General features: G+C 51.2%; 1 protein-coding gene and 1 long non-coding RNA gene across 6 annotated transcripts in view; one reads left to right on the forward strand and one right to left on the reverse strand.

Moving 5' to 3' along the window:
* Nucleotides 1-21,529, reverse strand: part of KIRREL3 (kirre like nephrin family adhesion molecule 3) — a 540,292-nt gene that overhangs the window by 69,712 nt on the left and 449,051 nt on the right. For all 5 annotated transcript variants that reach the window (XM_072822662.1, XM_072822661.1, XM_072822660.1 and 2 more), the window contains exon 4: nt 17,703-17,852. In XM_072822662.1, the coding sequence (XP_072678763.1) occupies nt 17,703-17,852 (150 nt within the window). The remainder of the gene's footprint in view (nt 1-17,702; nt 17,853-21,529) is intronic.
* The window catches only part of LOC140631221 (uncharacterized), a 62,165-nt gene that overhangs the window by 10,066 nt on the left and 30,570 nt on the right, over nt 1-21,529 (forward strand). The gene's annotated exons all lie outside the window — the stretch shown is intronic.

The raw sequence follows: 21,529 nt of genomic DNA on the forward strand, positions 1-21,529 counted from the left end.
CTCACGTACTCCATCACTTCCTTATCCACTCCATCATTTCTGCTCATCTACTCTATCGCTTCCATTCATCCACTCCATCACTTCCTCACCCACTCCATCACTTCCCCATCTATTCCATCACCTCCATTTATCCATTCCTTCCTCACCCACTCCCATCATCCCTGAACCCTGGCTCTTCATTCAGAGTGTGCTGTTCTTTGATGTCTCTGTGCTTTTGCTTGTGCCATGATGACTATTTTTTCGTCCTCCTATTAAAATCTTACTGATTATTTCAAGGAAGAGTTCAGGAACCACTTCCCTTGTGAAGTCTTCCCAGATTTTCTCAGTTGAAATGAACACTTTCTCTGTATTTTGCTTATGTATTCAAACATTTCTTTCATTCTGCCTCATATGAGAGTTAAGTGGTTTATATGTTTTCTCCTTCCTGTGGCCACAAACTCCTAGAGGGTACAGATGATGCTTTACTATTTCTGCATCTCCCCTTTGTACCTGACACTTCTACACCGAGTAGGAATTGGATACAGATTTGCTAAATAAAGGAGCCAATGAATTACTGAGAAGCTTCCACTCAGTGACTGCATTATGATATTAATGCTAGTTCTTCTGGGAAACCAACCTCTATATTTCCAGGTCCAAGGTCCTTTAACCTTGGATGCTGTTGGGTTGTCGGAGTATGAAAAGATGGGATTTGGTGAGGGGATCCAGGAATGGTTGAGTCCCACTTAAACCAGCTTTCCCAAGGCCACATATGGCTATTGAGCACTTGAAGTGAGGCTAGTGTGACTGAGGAGCTATATTTTTAGTTTTATTTGAACTTAATTAACTTGAAATTAAAATCAAATAGCCATTGTGGCTGGCGGCTGCTGTATCAGACAGTGTAGCTCTAGAGGCTCCGCTGGGAGTCCTCAGAGACCCTATTATACAGGGCAGCATGAAAAACCTAGAACCAAAGACTATTTTGGGTCAAATGAGGCTGGCTACAAGGTATTCCAGAGACTCATATTAGCTTCAGTTGGAAAATGGGATATGTTTTTAATGCATTCTTATATTTTTCAGTGCTGACATGGGTATGATGTTGATCTGATAACTCTATTAACCAAAGTACAAGATTAATGAGGGAAACGCCACTCCCCAACCATGTCAGGAAATGTGAGTGTAATTTTACTTAATTCACTGCCTGCTGAGCAAATTCTCCAGCTCCAGCCGGTCACAGGTCCCATTTATGTGCCACGCTCCATACAGAGTGTTTTCACACCAGGCGGTGAGTGGCAGGAGAGAGCTCAGGCATAAGTACTGGGCTCCTTACAATAGAGCAGCCATTAGCAGGGAAGGAACATGTGTCCACTCATCTATGACAATTCGGTGAATTTGTCCAAATTCCATTCATGCTTCAAACTTCACCTAAAACCCTCCTTCCAGTTCAATTTCTGACTTTGTTGGCAGATTGGGTGCTGCTGGCCTTCAGCCTCCCTTCCTGTCCTTTTCCTGCTTCCATTTCTGCTTTTGGGCCAGGTGCACACTGGGAGTTCCCTCAAGGCAGGTCCACAGCAGATTTCAATGGGGACAGCAGATTTCAATGTAATGCGAATGCACCGAGTGGCTGAGTGAGGATCAGTGAGCCACATCACACTGATGGGAGCTTCCAATCCATTATCGCCACACCAGGCAAATGGGCCTGATATTGCCAGGTCTTTGCAAGAGAAGCCAGAAATCTGAATTTTTAATACAAAACCCTTCAGAATCTTAAAATGTTGGCAACGAATTTCAAAAACTCTACAGATACTCTGGGAGCTAAGCAGACACGTCTGTGTGTGTGACCTGGCCTGCCTATTGACAGCTGCCTCTTGAGAAGCTGGGTTGAGGGATTCATGCCACCCCCATCCACTCTATCCGTCCCTCGTTCTTTGGTAGACCCTAGGGTGCCCCTAGCATAGGGAATGCACTCGACACACATTGTGGGAGCAACACGATTATAGGGAAGACAGAGTCCCAAGCTGGTCTTGTGTGTGAGGCCTAGACGCCTGTCCCGGGAGTGCTGCCCATAGCTCCCCTAGCCCACCTGTCTGGGCAGATAAGATGGGCCAACTCCCCTGTCCAGTGGCAATCAGAAGAAGCCGGTGGACACACCTTGGAGTAAAGCGATTCAATTAAGCACGGGTTCACAGAGAGTGCTGAAATCCTCTCTCCAGAGAGCCATCTCCTGCGATGGATTTTTAAGACCAGCAGTTGGAGAATCACTCTGTCTCTCTCTCTTTTTTCCTTTTGGTACTGTGTCTCTAGTCAATAAATAAGTGAGAAATAAAGGATTTGAGAGAAAATAGGATGCAGTCAAAAGGTAAATTGTGAGCTTAAGAGCCCCGGAGAGACTGCCACAGACTTGAAAATGTTGCCTGGTTTGGCGCCCGCCTCCTCTGAGCCCAGATTCAGGCTCTCGGATTTGCATCTCAGGAAGGTAATCTTGAAAAGTGATTTCCCTCGGTTGCATTTCATTGGTGTAGAAACTAAACAGGCTGTTGCTTTACAGTAATAACATCAACATTTCACCCACCTTCGCCTTAATTATTTTTCTGTCTTGCCAATGGAAGCCGTTGAATAAGATTTATAGGTGGCAGGGAGGTGGGGTGAGCGGGTGTGTGGCTCAGATAATGGGCCGAGCTGATTTCCCCTCACTGGGTGTCACTGGTATAAAAACAAGAACTAAAAGCTTTGCAGCACTTAAGTAATAATAATGTCAGCGTTTCACCTGCCTTTCCCTTAATTATTTTTCTCTCTCGCTCTTGCTACCTGAGCCTGTTTAGATAAGATTCCTCACAGATAAAAGCCAAGGGCCCTCATTCTCCTCCACAGATAAGCTGCTGCTTTTCTACCATTCTGTGTGACAAAGGGAGCTGCAGATGGCAGCAAGGCTTCCTCCCACATCTGTCTGGGGAGGTTTCAGAGCCCATGGACCCCAGATGGACGAAGGGCAATGGGAAAGGTGGGGAGGTGAGTGTGAAGGCAGGCGTGGGCACGAGGAGGACCACCCAGGTCTGGGAGGCAGGTGGGCACTAGAAGCTAGAAATAGAGGAGAGGCCATTGGAGCACACCTGTCCTCTCACCCCAGGTGCTCGTAGGCAGGGGAGAGGGGGTCCCATTAGACTGGGTGGGGGGATCTGATCACACATTCTCCTATGCAAGGCAGTGAAAAAAGCACCTAGTTTTGCTGCTAGTTAGCTGAGTGGCCTTGGGGAAGTAACACAGCCCTTCTGGGCCATAGTTTCCTAAAAATAAATAAGTTGGTCTATATTAGTTATTAAGCTTTGGGGAGAGTACTGACTGACTCCTGTGAGAATGTGAAACATCACACAGAAATGCACATCTACATTCAGATGTTTGCATCCAAGTTTATGGGGCTGAAGGACACCACACCAGAAACCTTGGCACTGCTAGATATCTCTCTTTTTCTCTTACCTGCTGCCCACTACCTCCACTACCACCATTCTGGTCTGAGTCCCCTCAACTTTCACCTGTATTACTGCAAGAGCTTCTTAACAGGTTCCCCTATCACCGCCCCAGTCCTCTTGTAGTTTGTACTCAATCCAGCAGTCATTAAAAATAGAGCTTGGATCATCCACTCCTCTATTTAACCCAACCTTCAGTGACTGCTTTTGCACTTAATATGAGGATTTTTTTATAAGAGTCATAGCTAACTCCTTCACCTCTTCAAATCTTTGTTCAAAAAGTTACCTTTTAGAGGCACCTGGGTGAGCTAATCAATTAAGCTTCTGACTTCAGCTCAGGTCATGATCTCAGGATCCTGGAATTGAGCCCTGCATTGGGCTTCCCGCTCAGCAGGGAGTCTGCTTCTCCTTCTCCCTCTCCCTCTATCCTTCCCCATCCCCGATCATGTGCACACATACAGTCTTTTTCAAATGAACAAATCAAATCTTTAAAAAGAAGCCACCTTCTACATGGAAAACCTAAGTAGCAAATCAAGTAAAGAAATGATAAATACTATCAAATGTTTAAAAAAGATATAATATCAATCCTTCAGAAAACGTTCCAGAATATAGAGAAGGAAGGAACACTTCCCAATTCATTCTATAAGACCAGTATTGCCCTGGCACTAAAGCCAGACAAAGACATCACAAGAAAAGAAAACTGCAGACCATTGTTCATTATGAATACAGATGAAAAGCCCTCAACCAAAAATTAGCAAACTGAAGCCAGCAATATATGAAAAAGATTATACAACATGACTGAAATTTATCTTGGAAATGCAAGCTTGGTTTGATAACTGAAAATCAATTAATGTAATATACTACATCGATAGAATAAAGAGCAAAAACCGCACGATCATCACAATAGATTCAGTAAGAGCATTTTATAAAACATAGTATCATTCATGGTAAAAGCTCTCAACAAAGTAGGAAGAGATGGAAACTTCCTCAACTTGATATAGGGCATCTATGTAAAATTTGCAAATAGGATACCTTATGGTGAAAGAGACTGGAAGTAAAGCCAGGATGTCTACTCTCACCACTTCTATTCAACTTTGTACTGGAAGTTCTAGTCATACCAACAAGGGGAAAAAGGGGTCAGATTGGAAAAAAGTAAAACTATCTTTACTCTCAGACAAGATAATCCTATATGCAGAAAATCTTAAGGAATTCACAAAAACTATTAAAATCTAAAACTGTGGCTATAGGAAAGTTACAGGATCCAAGCTCCATATATAAATATCAGTTGTGTTTCTATATATTAGCAATGGATTGTCTGAAAAAGAAATTAAGGAAACCATTTCATTCATAGTAGCATCACAAAGAGTAAAATACTTAGGAATCAATTTTAAAAAAGTACAGAGCATGCACTGAAAACTACAAAAATTATTGGGAAAAATTAATGACCTAAATAAATGGAGAGGCATCCCATGTTCATAGATTAGGGGATTCAATATTATTAACGTGGCAGTTCTCCTCAAATTGGTCTATAGCTTCAACCCAATTTGTATCAAAATTTCAGCAACCATTTTGATAAATTGATCCTAGGATTTAAATGGAAATGCAAGGGAGTCAAATTAGCTACAATCATTTTGAAAAATAGTAAGATTGGAGCAGTTACTTTTCCTGATTTCAAAACTTGCTATAAAGCTATAGTAATTAAGTCAGTGTAGTACTGGAATGAAGAAGAGACTTATAGGTCAATGTATCAGAATTGAGAGTTCAGAAATAAGCCCTTACAGTTTTGGTCAGTTGATATTTGATGAAGATGTTAAGGCAATTCAGTGGAGGAAAGGAAAATTTTTTCATCAAATGATTCTGAGATACAACCGGATAGCTGTATGAGAAAATGATGAATTCAGGTCCTTATGTCACAAATTACACAGAAATTAATTTAAAATGAATCACAGACTAAATGTTAGAGTTAAAACTGTAGAACTTATAGAAGAAAATGAAAGAATAAATCTTTGTGCCCTTGATTAGACAAAGTTCTTAGATATCTTAAAGACTTATTTATTTATTTAAGAGAGAGATAGAGAGAGAGCAGAAATTGAGGGGCAGAAGGAGAGAGAGTCATAAGAAGCAGACTCCCTGCTGAGCAAGGAGCCTGACACACAGGGATCAATCTCATGACCCTGAGATCACAAGCTGAGCCAAAACTAAGAATGGCCGCTTAATCGACTGTGCCACCCAGGTGCCCTGAGATATAATGTCAAAAGCACAATTCAAATAGAACAAAAACCTTATGAAATTAGACTTGATTACGATTAAAGGTTTTTGTGCTTCAAAAGGCACCCTTAAGAAAATGAAGAAAGAAGCCACAAACCGGAAGAAAATATGTGCAAATTACATATCTGATAAAAGACTTGTACCCAGAAGATATAAAGGACTCTTCTAACACAATAAGACAAATGATCCAATTTAAGAATGGGCAAAAGGTCTGGATAGACATTTCACTGAAGAAGATAAAAATTGATAATTATTGGGTGCCTGGATGGCTCAGTCAGTTAAGTGTCCGTCTCTTGGTTTTGGCTCAGGTGGTGATGTCAGGATCCTGGGACTGAGCCCCATATTAGGCTCCATACTGGGTGTGGAGCCTGCTTGAGATTTTCTCTCTCCTTCTCCCACTGCCCTTCCCCTGCTTGTGCATGTGCTCTCTCTCTCTCTCAAACAAACAAATAAATAACTCATAAAGAAATTGATAATTATCACATCAAAGGATGCTCAACATAATTAGTCACTAGGAGAAGGCAATCAAAACCACAATGGGATACCACTTGAAACTCACTAGGATTACCATAATAGAAAAGCCAAACAGTAACAGGTGTTGGTGAGGATATAGAGAGACTGGAACTCTCATAAATTGTTGGTGAGAATGGAATAAGATGACACAGCCACTTTGGAAAAGAGTTTGGCACTTTCTTAAAAAGTTAAGCATAACCTTTCTACATGAGCCAGTTGTTCCACTCCTAGGAATCTACCCATAAAAAATGGCACCTGCATGGCTCAGTCAGTTAAGTGGCCGACTCTTGATTTTGGCTCAGATTATGATCTCAGGGTCATGAGACAGCCCCCCTATTGGGCTCCACGCTCAGCAGGAAATCTGCGTGAAGTTTCTCTCCCTCTGCCTGTTTCCCCAACCCCTCTCTTTCAAAAAAAGAAAAAAATGAAAACATATACCCACATATAGACTTGTATATGAATGTTCATAGCAGCATTATTCAAGACAGCCTGACGACTGGAACCATCCAAAGGTCCATCAAGTGATGAATATGGGTAAACAGAATGTTTATCAATAAAAAGCAAGAAAAGGAGATGAACTACTGATACCTGCTACCGCATAGGCAAATCTCAAAAGTACTATGCTGAGTGAAAGGAGCCAGACGGAAAGACCACATATTGTATGATTCTGTTCATATGAAATGTCCAGAAAAGGCAAATCCATAGAGACAGAAGGAGGATCAGGGGTTCCTAAGGACTGAGGGTGGAACAAGGATTGACAAGGGATCTTTATCGGCTGATGGAAATGGCCAAAGATTGTGGTGGTCACACAACTCCATAAATTTACTAACCATCATTGAGCCGTACACCCAAAATGGTTGGAGCTTAATGATATGTAAGTTACACCTCAAGAAAGCAGTTAAAAAACAAAGGGAAAGATGAAAAAAAGTTCACTTCTTCTGGGAGGTCTACCCTGATGGCTCAACTTGTCCTCTCCTTAAGAAACTCCACTCCATACTCTCTGCTCTACCACCTTCTAAGAGACGATCGCATCGTTGAAATGTTTATTGTTTATTGTCTAATTCCCTCTGCTGGAACACGTGTCCCATGAAGGCAGGAGGTTTTATTCTGTTAGTCTATCGGGCCACACGCTGATGGATATTCGACAGCACTTGGCACACAGAAGGTGCACAGATCTGCGCTGCAAAATGGAACCAAGGAAGGACCCTTGGTGGATTCCTTCCAGCTTTGGTTCTCTAAATCAAGGTTAGGTTTCCATCCTCCGCAGATCCGTTGCCCAGACCAACTTGGTATTTGGGGGCTGGGGCTGGAAGAGGGCCAGGGTTGTCCCAGGTGACCCTACATTAGAGCCCCACTTTCTGTCTTATAGACGCGGAGAAGACTCATCTTTCTTTCCATGCGTTGTGTAGCCTGTAACATGTTTCTTTTCCTTTTCTTTTTTGATGGCGGTTGAGCCATCTGCAAAATGAGGTCCATCATCCTAGGGAATGTGTGTCGACGGAGAGGAAGCGAGCAGAGTGGGGAGAAAGTGATGCATTTGGGTGGGGCCACCCTACCAGCTCTTCTGGCGAGATGGCTGTGTGGCCATTGGCCTGCTCCTCTGTTTCTTGCCTTGTATCACTGCGGCTGCAGTGATACTCCCAGCAGGCACCGGGTGATTTTTCAGCTGCTAACACAGTTCCTGACATATTTACATATGGAAAGTTCCCCCTTTCTATAAACATTTACAAACACCTTGATCAACTTGTGAAAATGTGACACTCTTTTGGAAGCCAGCCTTCTTGGGTTGTGGGGCTCAGCTACTTACTTTTGTGAAATGGGAGCACATGTGTGGGCTTCTGGGCACCTATGATGCTCCCACCTAGAAAAACCTCCTCTGCGCAGACAGTAATGTCGAGGCTCAGAGCAGTGGGCCAAGAAGCACTGGGCAGTCCTCTGATAATGAGACTTAATGGGATGGAAAATGGATGTTGGGGGTCTAGGGGTCCCGGCTTCCAAGGCGCATCTGTGGAGGTCAGGGTGGCGGGTGCCAGTAAGTCTTCACCTCCTCGCTGAGTCAGAGGGCCCTAGGACGGTCTGATGGCTCAGACAGGGCTCCTGGAGTTCCATGGGGCTGGAAAGAGACCTGTGTCCCAGAGGTCCACGATCTTAAGGCGAGGAGTCAGGCGGCAGGAAGTTGGAGCCGGACTTGGAAGAGGGGAAGGGCATGGCTTAGCAGAAAGGGCAAGAATTTTGGAGCTGGAGAGACGGGCGTCCAGATTCTAGCCCTTTTTCTTTCTTGTTGCATGACCTTGGGCAAGTTAATGGGTCTCTTTGTGCACGAGCTTTCTTATCGAGGAAAGGAGATTCGGGGCCTGCCTGGCAGGGATGGTGAGAGACGGTGAGCAGGTGCCTACAGGCCTGTGGGTGGGCTACCCAGGCAGTGGGTCAGGGCTCCCGAAATGCCCCTTGCCGGCTGGACCTACCGGCTGGGTCTCATCCCAGCACGGCCCCCAAATCACAAAGTTCTGGCTGTCCCCCCCTCCTGAGGCAGCTGTGCTTCTTTGCTCTGCAGAGAAGTGCTGGCAGCCGGGCCTCTGTCCCCGCGGTGTCCTATGCTGCCCTGGGATAGCAGGGGTCTCCCTTGGGCTCCAGCCTCTGCCCGTGTCCCCCGGGACCTCCTTTCTGGGCCTGCTCCTGTGAGTCTGCTTTGGGCCTGCAACTGGGGCTCTAAACACCCTGCTCACACTCCACCCCTCCCTTGGCCCGTTGGCTGCCCGGGAAGGCTTTCATTTAGTGGTGTTTTCCTTTCTCATTTCATGCTGTAATGGAGATTCATTGCTAGTTTTAAATCCATAATTTGCCATGAAACCCTCGTCTCAGGCCCGGCTGAGGTCGGAGCGGAGACGTGGTGAGCTATTTTTACCCTCGGAGGTCTCCCTGGCCAGCTCAGCTGGGCCGGGCTTTCCCAGGGCCGGCTTGGGCCACAGTCCGGGTGTGACCCCCACGGTGCCCCGGAGCCAGGAGTCAGGAGGGAGGCGAGTCCTTCCCGGTGGGACCCCCTGGTCCCGGCCCCCCCTCTCCTTCACTGTGACTCTCTTCCCCATTGCATTTCGTTTTTCATTAGGAGGAATCAATAGCGAAGCGGGGCCTCACGCTGTGGCTATCATGCTCCACCTACTACATTCATTCCTGGGCCTGACACGCAGGGAGGGTCAATACTTTTGAGTTACCAAGATTTGTCCACTTCCCAACAGTGACAGATTCTCTTGACTGAGTGCCCTCGTGCCTTTCCATCATGATTCGGGCGTGCTCTGAATAGTGTGTGTGCGTGTGTGTGCGTGCGCACCGGTGCATTTGTCCTTGAGGTAAGGTGTCTGTGTGTGGATAAGATTGATGCATGAACAGGGAGGGAGCCTTGTACTTGGCCGGCCGGGCTCCCTGGCGGAGGACTCCGGCACCCGGACAGAAGTGGGCTCTTGCCCGAGCTTTTCCAGGCATGCAGGGCTGTTGGAAGCCGTGCCCAAGCCAGAGGACGTGGCCCTGTGACGGCCCAGGAGCCGAGGGCCCCCTCAAGGCAGCCAACCCTGAAAGCTACAGGAAAGTGGCTCTAGCGTCCCAGGCAGCCCCAAAGCTGCTGGTTCCACACCGAATGGCCCACGGGGGATGCCAGAGGATCAAGGGCCTGGCTTGTGCACATCTCCATGGGCTGGGCTCCTGCTCCAGTTTGCTGGCCAGTGGAGGCTGCTCAGCATCTCCCAGGGTTAAATCGGTGGAAGAACAGATTCTCTTTGCTCCGGGGGGGCCAGGGAACAATGGGGCAAGTGTCCCTCCGATGCGACCCCCAAACCACCATCAGATGAAGGGGGATCACAGTCAAACCGTGGTGTGGATCTGCACGTCCTTCCTGGAGAGGTCAGGGTCCAGAGATGGTTACATACCATCATCCCGGGTCTCATGGCCAGGATCCCGGCCTGCCCTGGGGGAGAACTGGGACAATGATGCACGTCTTTCCACCTCAGGTGATGGCCCTGTCCTGCTTAGACCCGGAGAAGTGCCAGTGCCCTGAGTGTGATGGTGGCACCATTCAGGGGTGCGGGGCTGCCTGGGGGAGCCCCAGTCATGTAGTGATGGGGTGCCTGAGGGGTCAGCAGAACCACACATGGGGGTGGTGGGGGCCGGGAACAGCAGACCCAGTGGGATCCTGCAGAATCTCCCTGCCTTCGCTTGTGCTGGTGTTGAAAGCAAGAGATGCTGGCAGCTGGCGGGGGGCTGCTGGCCCTGGGTTGGCCATTTAGGATGCTGTGTCCAGCCCAGGGCAGCGTTGGGCATCAGGGCCACCCCACCAAGGACGCTTGATTAGGCCAGTTAGCTCCCTTCTCATTGGCTGAGTCTGGGTAGGGTAAGGCAGAGCTGAGTGTCCCTTGCAGCAGGTCTCCCCACTTCCTGCCTACAGGCCAAGAGGGGAGCACTGAGTTTGCCTCCATCCCTGACGGACCCGCAAACGCTCTGGAGCCTTGCAAGTTGTTCTGACACTGAGGTTGAAAAGAAGAACAGGGAGATGGCAGGTGGGGGTGGGGACGTTCCTTTCCGTGGCAGATTAGAGAACCAGGGAGAATGCTAGGGTTGGGGGATGGCAGGGGGGAGGGCCTAGCTCTGAAGTCAGCGTACTCGACCCGGTGGCCACAGGGACCTCCAGGGAGACCCTCCATCCCTGCCCCCCCGCCAGCCTCTACTTGTCGCCGACAACAGCCATGGGCAGTTACTCAGGGGGGCATATGGCTAACGACCCTCAATACAATCTAGTATAATTATATTATATTATAATATAATCTATAAGGCAGAGACTATTAGTCACCTTATGGTAACTCGATGCCCTGCGGCTCGCCTTGTCACCTGCCCAAGCAGGTAAGCACCCAGTTAGATCAGGAAGGGAGTGCAGTGGTCCAAGAGACATGGAGGAGGGGACTCTGCTTCCAGTCCCCAGGGAAATGCTGGCCTGGGTCCCCCCCAGAAGGGCGGAATGGTGGGGTGGGGGGGGCAGGAAGGAGCTGGCTGCAGGGGTGGGGGCAGGGGGTGGGCCCGAGGCGCACAATAGCTCAGACGCCGGCGCCCATCTGGAACCGCAGGAGATAAAGATGCTTGCTTTGCTCCTCTCTCCCATCTCTGGTTTGTTTGCTGCCCCTATTTGGGGGTGATTGCAGGGTAATGAATGTGGCAGGAAGCAGGCACACAGCACAAATGAGATACGGCACCTACGACCAGGCCGGGGCCCAGGCAAAACACGCTTAATAAGGAGATAAGGAAATCAATTCTACTCGTCTTCCCAGGCGTGCGAGGCGGAGGGGCCTGCAGGGATCGCGTCTTTCGGCCTCGCGAGCTGGAGGGCAAGGCTTCCCCAGGACACGGGCCTGAGCCCCCAGGAAGGAACAGTTGCTTGTTGGTGCTGCCTAGCGCGGCAAAAATAACAGTAATCACCATCACAGGAGGAACCCTAGTAACAGCCGGAGCTTCTGTGCCTTGCTGCTTACCGGGCGCTGTTTTGAGAAATGTCCTACATCAGCTGTCCTGCTAAATCCTCCCTATAAGCCTAAGAGGGCAGGTAGGACTGCTCCCCCATTTTACATATGAGGAAACTGAGGCAGAGCGGTTAGGTGACTCGTTTGTCCAGGGTCATGTGCTTGTAAAGTGACACAGCCAGGTGTCCAGGGGAGGCAGTCTGGCTTTTGGAGCCTGGGCTCTTACCCTGATGCCGTGTTGCCCCTCTAGTCACAACATAATATGGCACAATATGACCCAGCTGTCGCCTGTCCTCGGGGTTCTGCTGCAGCCCTGCTGCTACAGTTACATGACGAGCTCTACCGAGCACCGAGCATGTGCCCACAGGCTGTTCTAGGCTGGGTGCCCGGAGACCCCGTGGGGGAGACAGACACGCAAACGGTTACTTTCAGTATAAAGTGTTGTGTTGTGATTGTGGTGTGGACGGAAGGCTAAGGGAGCAGAGTGGGACAGCCAGGCTGTGTGGGGTTCAGGGAGGGCTTCCTGGAGGCGGTGATGTCCAAGATGAACCTCGACAGGGGAGCCAGTGGCAGCAGCGTGCAGGAGGGAAGGCATAGAGTGTGGGCGGTGGAGGGAGCCGCAGCCGGTGCTCCTGGAGGGGGGCGGAGGGGGCTGGAGCAGGGGCTGACGGAGTGACAGAGCCTCAGAGGCTCCCAAGTACCCCCGCCCTGGCCCGGGGTTTGCTTCGTGGACGTGCCTTCCAGGCCCCTGAAGAGCAGCATGGTCTGTCCCTTCCCAACGGGGTGACTGCCACTGGGTTTCTTGCCGCCTGTTTCTGGGGGGGCCCTTTTATTTTTTATTTTTTATTTTTTAAATTTTATTTTATTATTTTTATTTTTTTTTTTGGGGGGGTGCTTTTAGAAGCTCTCAGGCTGCGTGTCGGCTGGATGACCCAGGTTATCCATTGTCTCTTTCCTTCTGGGTGAGGGGATGGGGTTGCTTCCAGTGCGGGGGGTTCGGGGGGCCTGTGCCGCTCAGCTGCCCCAGAGAAGAGACGTGGGGTGGGGGCTCTGAAGACTCAAGGACCCATCTGGACCCTCTCTGTTTGCCCCCTCAGTGTCTGGAGCTTGACATCATTTTAAAGATGCTCTTTTTATTTGAATTGACTTCGTCTCCATCATTAAATAATTCATGTTGATTTAGAAAGCTTTGTTTCTAATGGGAGCCACCAGACAGCAGAGTTAATATTAGAACAGGCCGGGAAGACGAGGGAGATGGGAGGAAGACTAGGAGAACACCCTTTTTAATAATTAAGCCGCCATCCACCATCCTCCCTGCCTCCTTCGAGCCCCCTCACTCCGCTCTGCTTTCTGTTTCACAGCGATCATTACCACCCGATGTCCCACGGACCCACACAATGCACCTGTTTAATCTGTGGATTACTTATTGGCTCTCATTCTCTCTCTCTACCCCCCGCCGCCCCCGCCTCTCTCTGCTACAACACAAACTCCACCAGGGCAGGGCTGCTTTTCTCTTGCTGACCAATAAATCCCATATGACTGGGTCAGTGCTTGGCACCTAATCAGTGCCCAGGAAATATTTGTGGATCAAAATCTTGCCTCCCATTGCCTTCCTGTCCTGGGTCCTCTGACTCCTTGCTTCTCAAATTTTCAGGCAGCTAGAAAGATCAAATGCGGACTCATCCTTACGGTATTGTCAACCCTGGGGTTCCTGCAGGTGGGAGAAGGAGTTGTCTGCAGGTGCATGGGTGTGCGTGCACGTAGCTTTAGAGTGTGTGGCACTTTAGCATTGGGGTGTGTGTGTGTGTTAGTTTGGGGCTCACAGCAATTCTGGGAGATTTGTATTTTTATTGTCCTCATTTTATAGATGAGGGATGAGAAACTTCATTCACTCACTCATTCATTCATTTATTGAAAAAAAAACCCCTCCAACTATTATTAAGGACCTACCCTATCCTAAGTGCTGGTTATAGAGAGTTGGACCAGAGGCCCCGTGGGAGCGCTAAGGACGTGGCCCAAGGTCACACAGCGAGTAAGCTGCATGTAGGTGTCCTGCTTCCAGCCCGTGCTCTTCTGCCTACAGCGCAGCTCTGCACATGTCCGTGGGGGTCCTATGACGTCCAGCTAAGCTGAGTCCCTGCCTGGAAGCTGCATACAGAGGGCGGGCTCTGGGGTTAAGACATACAGCCAAGTCCAGAGTCCCAGGGCTGGGCAGGACTTTGAGAGGTCCTTAGAGTGCGATGCTGCACAAAACACTCCGTTCCCTTCTGGGCCTCAGTCACCCCCATGAGTTCTGGTTCCAGTGGTGGTGCGGGGGGAGGGCATTTTCCTAAACTAGTTGGTGCCGCAAGCTGGGGTCCTTATTGTAGAAGTCGTGGCTTCCTGGGAGCCCGGCGGTTCTTAGGGACCATCTTACTCATCACCACGTTCATGCTACAGATGAAGAACTGAGGCCCTGAGAGGTTGAGCAACTGGGCCAAGATCACACAGTTGGTTAATGGCAGGACCATGACAGTGGCCTCCAAGCCTGCCGTTCTTGAGAAGTTCTGTAGGTGGAAAGATGCCTGTCTCGACCTGGCCGGAGTTAAGGCGTGGGCCTCCGTGCCGCAGAGGGAATGCAGCCTGGCCGTTAACCTGGGCCGGGGCTGCGGTGTCTTTGCCTGGCTCTGCCCCTTCCCCCTCTTCCTCTCCTGGTCCCCTAGCTCCCTCCCGCTGCCTCCCAGGATAGCAAATGCTCAGCTCCAAGTTGCTCCTTGCCTGATTGCATCCGAGAGCTGGAAATACAAGGCTAATTAATGTGTCTGTGACTCTAGGCTTGGCCGCTGGGGCTGGGTCCCCATGTCCTCCCTGGAGCACCAGGGGCCCTGTGAGCTGGCCCTCTGTCTTCTCCAAGCAGGCTGCTGGCGGATGCATATTTTAACAATGCACATCTGTTGGCTCTGTAATCTCTCATATTTGCCCTCCTCACTTGGTGCTTTGATGGAAGACCCCCAGGGGTCTCCCTCTGTTCCAGGCAAAGTGTTTGCTTTGCAATTTTGCTGGAATACCATCTGATTCTGCTCTCATATCTTCTGCAGGTTCTAATCAGGCTCTTACTTTATTTAATTAAAAATCTATCTCAGGCAAATACAGACTAAATTAGGAAGCTCTCTCATTCCTGGAACACAGGGAAGGCGGCCCCCCTCCTTGGGGAGCTGGCTGGGACATATTCCTGGGCTGAGATGCCACAGCAAAGCAGATGGGGTCTTGGTCAGGAAGCTGGCTGGCCAGGGTAGAAACACCCCCCCTTCCCTCCGCCGGAACAGCCGCTGTGTCTATTCAGCACCGTGAGCAGACCAGAGCTCCCTTTCCAGAAGGCTGGGTCAGCTTTAGCACGTAGGGCCTCTCTCCAAAGGCAGTAGGTGGGGCTGTACACCGCAAAGAAACTCAGGCAGGCTGGGTGCTCAGGCAGAGAGGCATGCCCTGCTGGACCAGCCAAGGGGCAGGGGGGTTACCTACAGGGCCAGCTCAGGAGTGAGGACCTGCTGGACCAGCCAAGGGGCAGGGGGGTTACCTACAGGGCCAGCTCAGGGGTGGGACCTGCTGGACCAGCCCAGGGGCAGGAGGGTTCCCTACAGGGCCAGCTCAGGGGTGGGGACCTGCTGGACCAGCTCAGGGGTGGATGTAGGGTGATCAGAACCAGTGGGAGGCAGACCCCGGGGCAGTTCTTTCTTGCCGGGGTTAGTTTGTTAGGAGTGGAGGCAGTGAAGTCTTCAGGGAAGGCTGCTGGACAAATGTCTGCTCAGGCTCCCTTTCCAGCTCTCAGGAATCCAGCAGGCTATTCTGCTGGGGTCACCTGGAAACACCCCCTTCCTGCTCCTCAACTGCCTTCCAGACTTGTAAAACACGTTCCCCATGCAAACCAGCGCTGTGCCCAGGAGGCAGTGCCAGGTGCGGCCCCAGGAGAGGGAGATGGGGGAGTGAATGCCTTCGAGACGTGACCTAAGACCAAATTGAGTCTGTTCAGATCAGATGCTGAGGCCCCGCTCTCAGAAGCCTGGTCCTTAAGTCACCAGACAAAGGAGATGCTGCTGGCATTTAGGAACGCAGGCGGCACTGGTTTGGGGCTGGAAAAGCTGGAGTCTATTTTGAGTGGTAATGAAGCCCTGAGTGGTTTTGCACTCTGAGTCTCAAGTTCCTCACCCATAAAACATTTGGACTCGGTTATCTCCCCGAGATAGGAGAGAGGAGGGGGCTGTGCATGGTCGGGTGCCCCCCGGGGCGAAGCTCTGACACCAGGACAAGAATTGGAGGATGAGATGCGTTCCCACGTTGTTTAGGTCTTGCGTGAAGTCAGGAGTGGGGAGGGCTTAGGCCCTTCTGAATTTAGCATTCTTCGTACCCTCTAGAAGGGGAACAGGGCGGGGGGCAGCGGAAGGCAGATTATTTTGAGGACGGGGAACTGAATAATCTCCGGAGGTGCACAAATCTGTCCCGCATGGCCCCACACTCAAGAATCAGAAACCGTATGAGACCCTTCTCCCTCCATCTCCACACCAAACTCTACGCCCATTCCCACTTTAGCCATCGTCGCGGGAGGGTTGAGGATGTCTGCCCCCTTTCACATCCCTGATTACTTTCCTGCAGGCCCTTCTGGACAGAGCCATCCCAGCTCATTGACCCTGCCCAACCCGGGTTCCTTTCTCTTTCCTTCATCGCAGGCTAGATGGGAATCAGAGGTTGAGGGGGGCTTCTGGGGACGGCCCCGAGCCCTGCCTGCTGTCTCAAGAAGCCAAGCTCCAGGCTTGGGAAGTGTCCTGGTCCTTGCTGCCATGCGAGGGGCAATCTGCCCACGCGTGGCCGTGTAGATGTGAAGACAACCTGACATGCTCTTCAGTGTTTCATTGGGGAGCAGCCAGGTTAGGACACAGCACCCCAACTGTTGACCTGTGCTAAGAGCTTCATGGCAGCTGCTGAGAGGAGGGCAGGGTGAAGCCCGGGCTCCCCTCTCCCACCGCCTGGGCCCCCGTCCCACATGGGCTGGAGGAGCCTCACCCACGGGGCAGGGCAGGGCGATGTAGGAGCCCGACTGGGGAGACCCCTCCCCCCAGGCCCGGGCCCTTGGCATCTCTGAGCCTCAGTTTCTCATCTGGGGCAACAACCCCTGTCCCACTGTCTTGCATCAGCACAGCTGAGCCAACCTAAGTGGAAGTGCGTGGAGAGGTGCCGTGAGCGTATGCCCGTGTCTGCTGTGCTGCCCCATGGGCGCGGCTTGCCGCCCAGGGCCTGGGTCCTTGGCAGCATCTGGATGAAGTCAGAAGGAGGCAGTCTGGGAGGTGGCCCGGCTCACTCCCTGGCTTCAGGCAGGTCTGCCCGAGTGAAGGAGCAGGGACCTCTCAGGCCGGGTGTCCCAGGGGCGCTGGGCTCCTGGGAAGCCAAGAGGATGAAGAAAGGCCGAGGGGGCAAAGGTCTGATTTAGCGTGAGGGTCCGAAATGAATGAGGCAGTCAGTCCTCCGCCTGAGAGCCAGGGTTCCCAGGGAGCAGGGGAAGGAACAGGTGCAGGGATGGTCCTGGGTGGTCCCAGGTGGTCCCTAGGGCCCTAGGGATGCTGAAGTCAGGCCTTCCTGGCACCTCATGGGAGAAAGAGCGACTCCAGGATGTGTCGTGGTCTTCTCTGTATCCCCATCACCTAGCACAGGGCCTGACAACCATCGCGTGCACAGAACATGCTTCCCGATTGAATAAATAAGCATTTGGAGCCCCGTTTAGCCACTTACGCTGGAGTCAAACACATCGGGGTGGGACAGGCCCATAGGTCGGTTAGCGGCGACCTTCCAATTTCCAGGGCGGGAACTTTCCCTTTCCCTCTTTCCCCCTCTTGGTGGGGAAGGTGACACCGACCATCAGACCAGACGTGGACTCTGCCCCGCGGGGAACCCTTCTGAGACTGAGCCCCTGGTGCTTCCCACAGCATCCTCACCCCCGCGTTTCAACGCTTCTTACCCAGGACGGTGAGGCGCGCGGGGCGAGACCGGATGGCGGCCTGGATGGCCTGGCACTCGTACACGGCATCATCCTGCAGCTCTGCCCGCAGGATCTTCAGGTGATGTTCCCCTGACAGGTGGTTCCCTACCACCAGGTACTGGGGGTAACCTGCGGAGACAGGAGGCAGGTCAGGGAGGGCTGGGGCCGCGGCGGAGGCACGCGTGCCCCACAGGCACCGTGGGGGGACCCTGGGCTGGGGCTGGTGTGGCGGGCAGCTGCTCAGGACCCTGACCTTCATGTAAGGAGCACAAAAAATGAGACCTTTCCCTGGGTATTGGGCAGTGTGTGTGTGTGTGTGCATGTGTGCATGTGTGCATGCGTGTGTGTGCATTGAGGTTTAGGAATGTTGGAGTAGTTACTAGCAGAGAGAAAAAGAGAGCGCAGAGATGGAAATGCTAAGTGTGGGCAGACACAGCAGGGCCAGTACTCTGGCAGGCGGTGTGCTCAGCGCCGTGGTTTACCAAGCAGACATGCATTTTGATAAGGAGACACACAGAGAGACAGAGACCCAGGCTTTGATTCACAGTAGACAGAGTGAGAGACAGAGGGCGGAAAACAGAAATCTCTGGAAAAGAATCAAGAATGACTCTTGGGAGGGGAGAGTTTTGTTTGGGATGGACAGGAAGAAGGAATCTAGGCCACCCTATCAGTGCCCGGGAACGTGTGGCCACTTGGAACCATAAACAGGGCCCTTTCCTGGTCACTGCTACTCTCCCCCCTCAGACCCCAGGGCCTGATTAAGCACTTACGAGGCTTGCAGGACACTTAGGAATATGGGGTCCCTTATACTACTGGTGATGAATAATGGATAAATAAAAATTTGAGAATGATAAATCATTAATCAGCTTTCCTGCTGCTGCGGAATGTGAATGCCAGCATAATTCGCGGCTGGCCAGGTTGGGCAGATCCTCTGTCCTGGGCCTCGGGCCCTAGACCCCCTTAGTCTCTCCTGGAAGGATCTTTTTTCCATCGTCCCCTTACCTGAGCTCTGTCCACCCCTCCCTCAGCTTCTTACAGGGAACGTCCTCCTTGTTCTCTTCCCTTCTCTCCTCAGAGGCCCTCCCACCCTCTGGCAGCTCGAAACTGCTCTTTCTAGAAGACCTTCACCAGGACAGTGTGAGTTCTCAGAAATGTGCCGCAGAAGAGGGTTGGCCTATGTGGCCTTTTAAGGAGAAGACTAGAGCTTAAGCAAGAGAGAGAGAGAGAGAGAGAGAGAGAAACAGAGAGACAGAGGCACATGCACTAGCTCTCCAAATATTTCAGTCTCTAGGTGTGGGTTGGATGTGTTCAAGTAGCTCCAAGGACAGGCTAGCACCACTGGATAGAACTAATATGAGGAAATACTTTAGAATATTCTTCATTTGAAATGTTCAACAAGGGGCGCCTGGGGGGCTTCAGTGGTTGAGCGTCTGCCTTTGGCTCAGGTCGTGATCCCGGGGTCCTGGGATCGAGTCCATCTCTCAGGAATAAATAAACAAAATCTTAAAAAAAAAGAAATATTCAACAAGCATCTGGGCTGCCAGAGGTGGTAGTGAGGTCCCCATGGGGAGCTGTATTCAAGCAGAGGTTGGTGAGCACCTGTCAGGGACACCGCGGAGGAGGTTTCTACCCTAGAAGGGATCTTGGAGCTCTAAGGTCCCTCCTATCCTAAGCTAAGGGTCTTGCAGAGGTGGGGCAGGGCTCCCCTGGAGTGAGCTGTGCAGGGGCCACTGGCACCCGTTCCTTGGCAGGGAGGGAGCCGTGATCCTTCCCAGGATGTGTTTTGGGGCTTCCTGTGTGCTGAGCCTTCGGGCGGGTGTCCTCGTGGCTGGCGTCGTCCCTGTCGTGCAATCAAAGGGCCCTGCCCTGCGCAGCTGTTCCGACCCCACCAGAGATGCTCACAAGGCCGTCAGCTGTCCCCCCCCAGAGCGCCACCTCCCCTCCTGCCCGCCCTTCCTGCCCTCTGCTGGGCTTTGGGAAGAAGCCCAGGTAAGTTAAGCGGGCTCTCCCCAGGGCCAGGACAAGGGGCTGGAAACGGGTTCCTGTCCAGCCCTCTCCCCGCTGCTGCCCTCAATGTAGCTGGCTCACCGCCCCCAACCCTTCCGGCCCAGCCTCTGGATCCCGCTGTCCTTGATTAGTCCCTGGTCTCCTGCAGGCATCTTGGCTGGAGCTTGTGTTTTTGTTGTCTTGCAAGCTATCAGCAGCAGGATTTCGCTCTCATGAGCTGCTGAAAACATCAGTGATGGGTTTGTTTGTATTTGCCTAATTAGGCAACGAGCTGCAATGCTATCCCAAGGACTGGCAGGATCTTTGGAAAAAACACAAGCCCAGAAGCATCGATTCTGAGCAAGTTCTAGCTCCTTCCATGGTATCATTATTCTCTCTCGCTACGCCCAGGGGAGGCAACACTATTGCGAGTGCGGGTTCTACCGTCAGAGTGCGTGGATTCGAGGGCCAGGTCTATCGTGCCCTAGCTCTGCTGTCTTGGGGGAGGTACTTTAACTTCTCCGAGCTTCGGTCCCCACCTCAGCAAAATGGGGATGATATCGGTACCACCACGAGTCAAGGTGAAGAGAAGCGGGATCATCCATATTAAGTGTGTGGCACGCAGTCTCTAAATGATGGTTCGAAGAAAAATGACAGGGAGATGGGACAGCCAGAAAGGTCCTGGCCTTTTTTTTTTTTTTTTTTAAGATTTTATTTATTTATCTGAGAGACAGAGAGAGTGAGTGAGAGCAGTGCTCTCTCGAGAGCACAGGCAGGGTGAGGGACCGAGGGAGAGAAGCAGATTCCCCGCTGGTTAGGGAGCCAGCTGCGGGGCTCGATCCTGGGACTCTGGGACCATGATCTGAGCCGAAGGCAGACGCCCAACCGATGGAGCCACCAGGAGCCCCTAAAGGTCCCCGTCTTTAGAAGCAAGAACATGCAGGGTGCCAGGGTTTTTGGGTGTTAGGAGCCACACACTGGGTTTAGATCAATTTTTTTCTTGATGGTGACTTTATTTGCCTGTCAAATAAAGTGGGGGTGTGGGAGGGGGGGTGGGAGGGAATCCTTCTTTTTCTCCCTGTGGATCATTATAGATTTAGGACATAATGTCTGAGACTCATTTGCGCTTCTTCGAAGAAGAGTGTTCTATCTATAGGAGGCCATGCGTTTATAAATCATGTCCTTTGAATGCGTGTTCCAGCTTTGGTGACCAGAAAGACGGTTAGGTCTTCCGTTAGGGCGTGATTCCTGCTCGACTGGGCACAGCCACACAGAAAAGGATGAAGTTAAATCAGGGGAGGGTGACAGAACTGTGGCACGATTCTGGACCTTGGTTCCCCCACCGGAAAACCTGTGACCAAGTGCCCTGTGAATATGTGTTGAATTGAATCGAGATCCATTCCTCTCCTTTCCTTGTCAGGCTAGGAAACAGTATTTACTGAGCGTGTGAGTTTCTGTCATTGTCGCCATGATGCTTTTTTTGGGGATAGGTGATCAAACATAGAAGAGATTTTACCAGGAATTTGAATTTATTGGCTTTGCAAGGAGACAGGCAACCTTCTTTGTATGAGTGGAGTCAGGTCAGAGAGGAAGTAGACCCCAGCTCATCAGAACCCCATCGTCCCTCACTTAGCGGGACCCAATCCTGATCCCAGAGAGCCATGCATGGAATTGGATGCCAGAGGGTCACTTCTCCATGCGGTGTTGAATGGCCGTGGTGACCTGGGGCTTCCTCTTGGCCATCAACCCAAAAAGACCCCAGTCCTTGACCAAAGGCTGCAAACCATGGACCAGGAGCCCGGAGTCCCTCCTTCGCCAGC

The sequence above is a fragment of the Canis lupus genome, chromosome 3, assembly GCF_048164855.1.
Source record: "Canis lupus baileyi chromosome 3, mCanLup2.hap1, whole genome shotgun sequence".
Classification (NCBI taxonomy): Eukaryota; Metazoa; Chordata; class Mammalia; order Carnivora; family Canidae; genus Canis; species Canis lupus.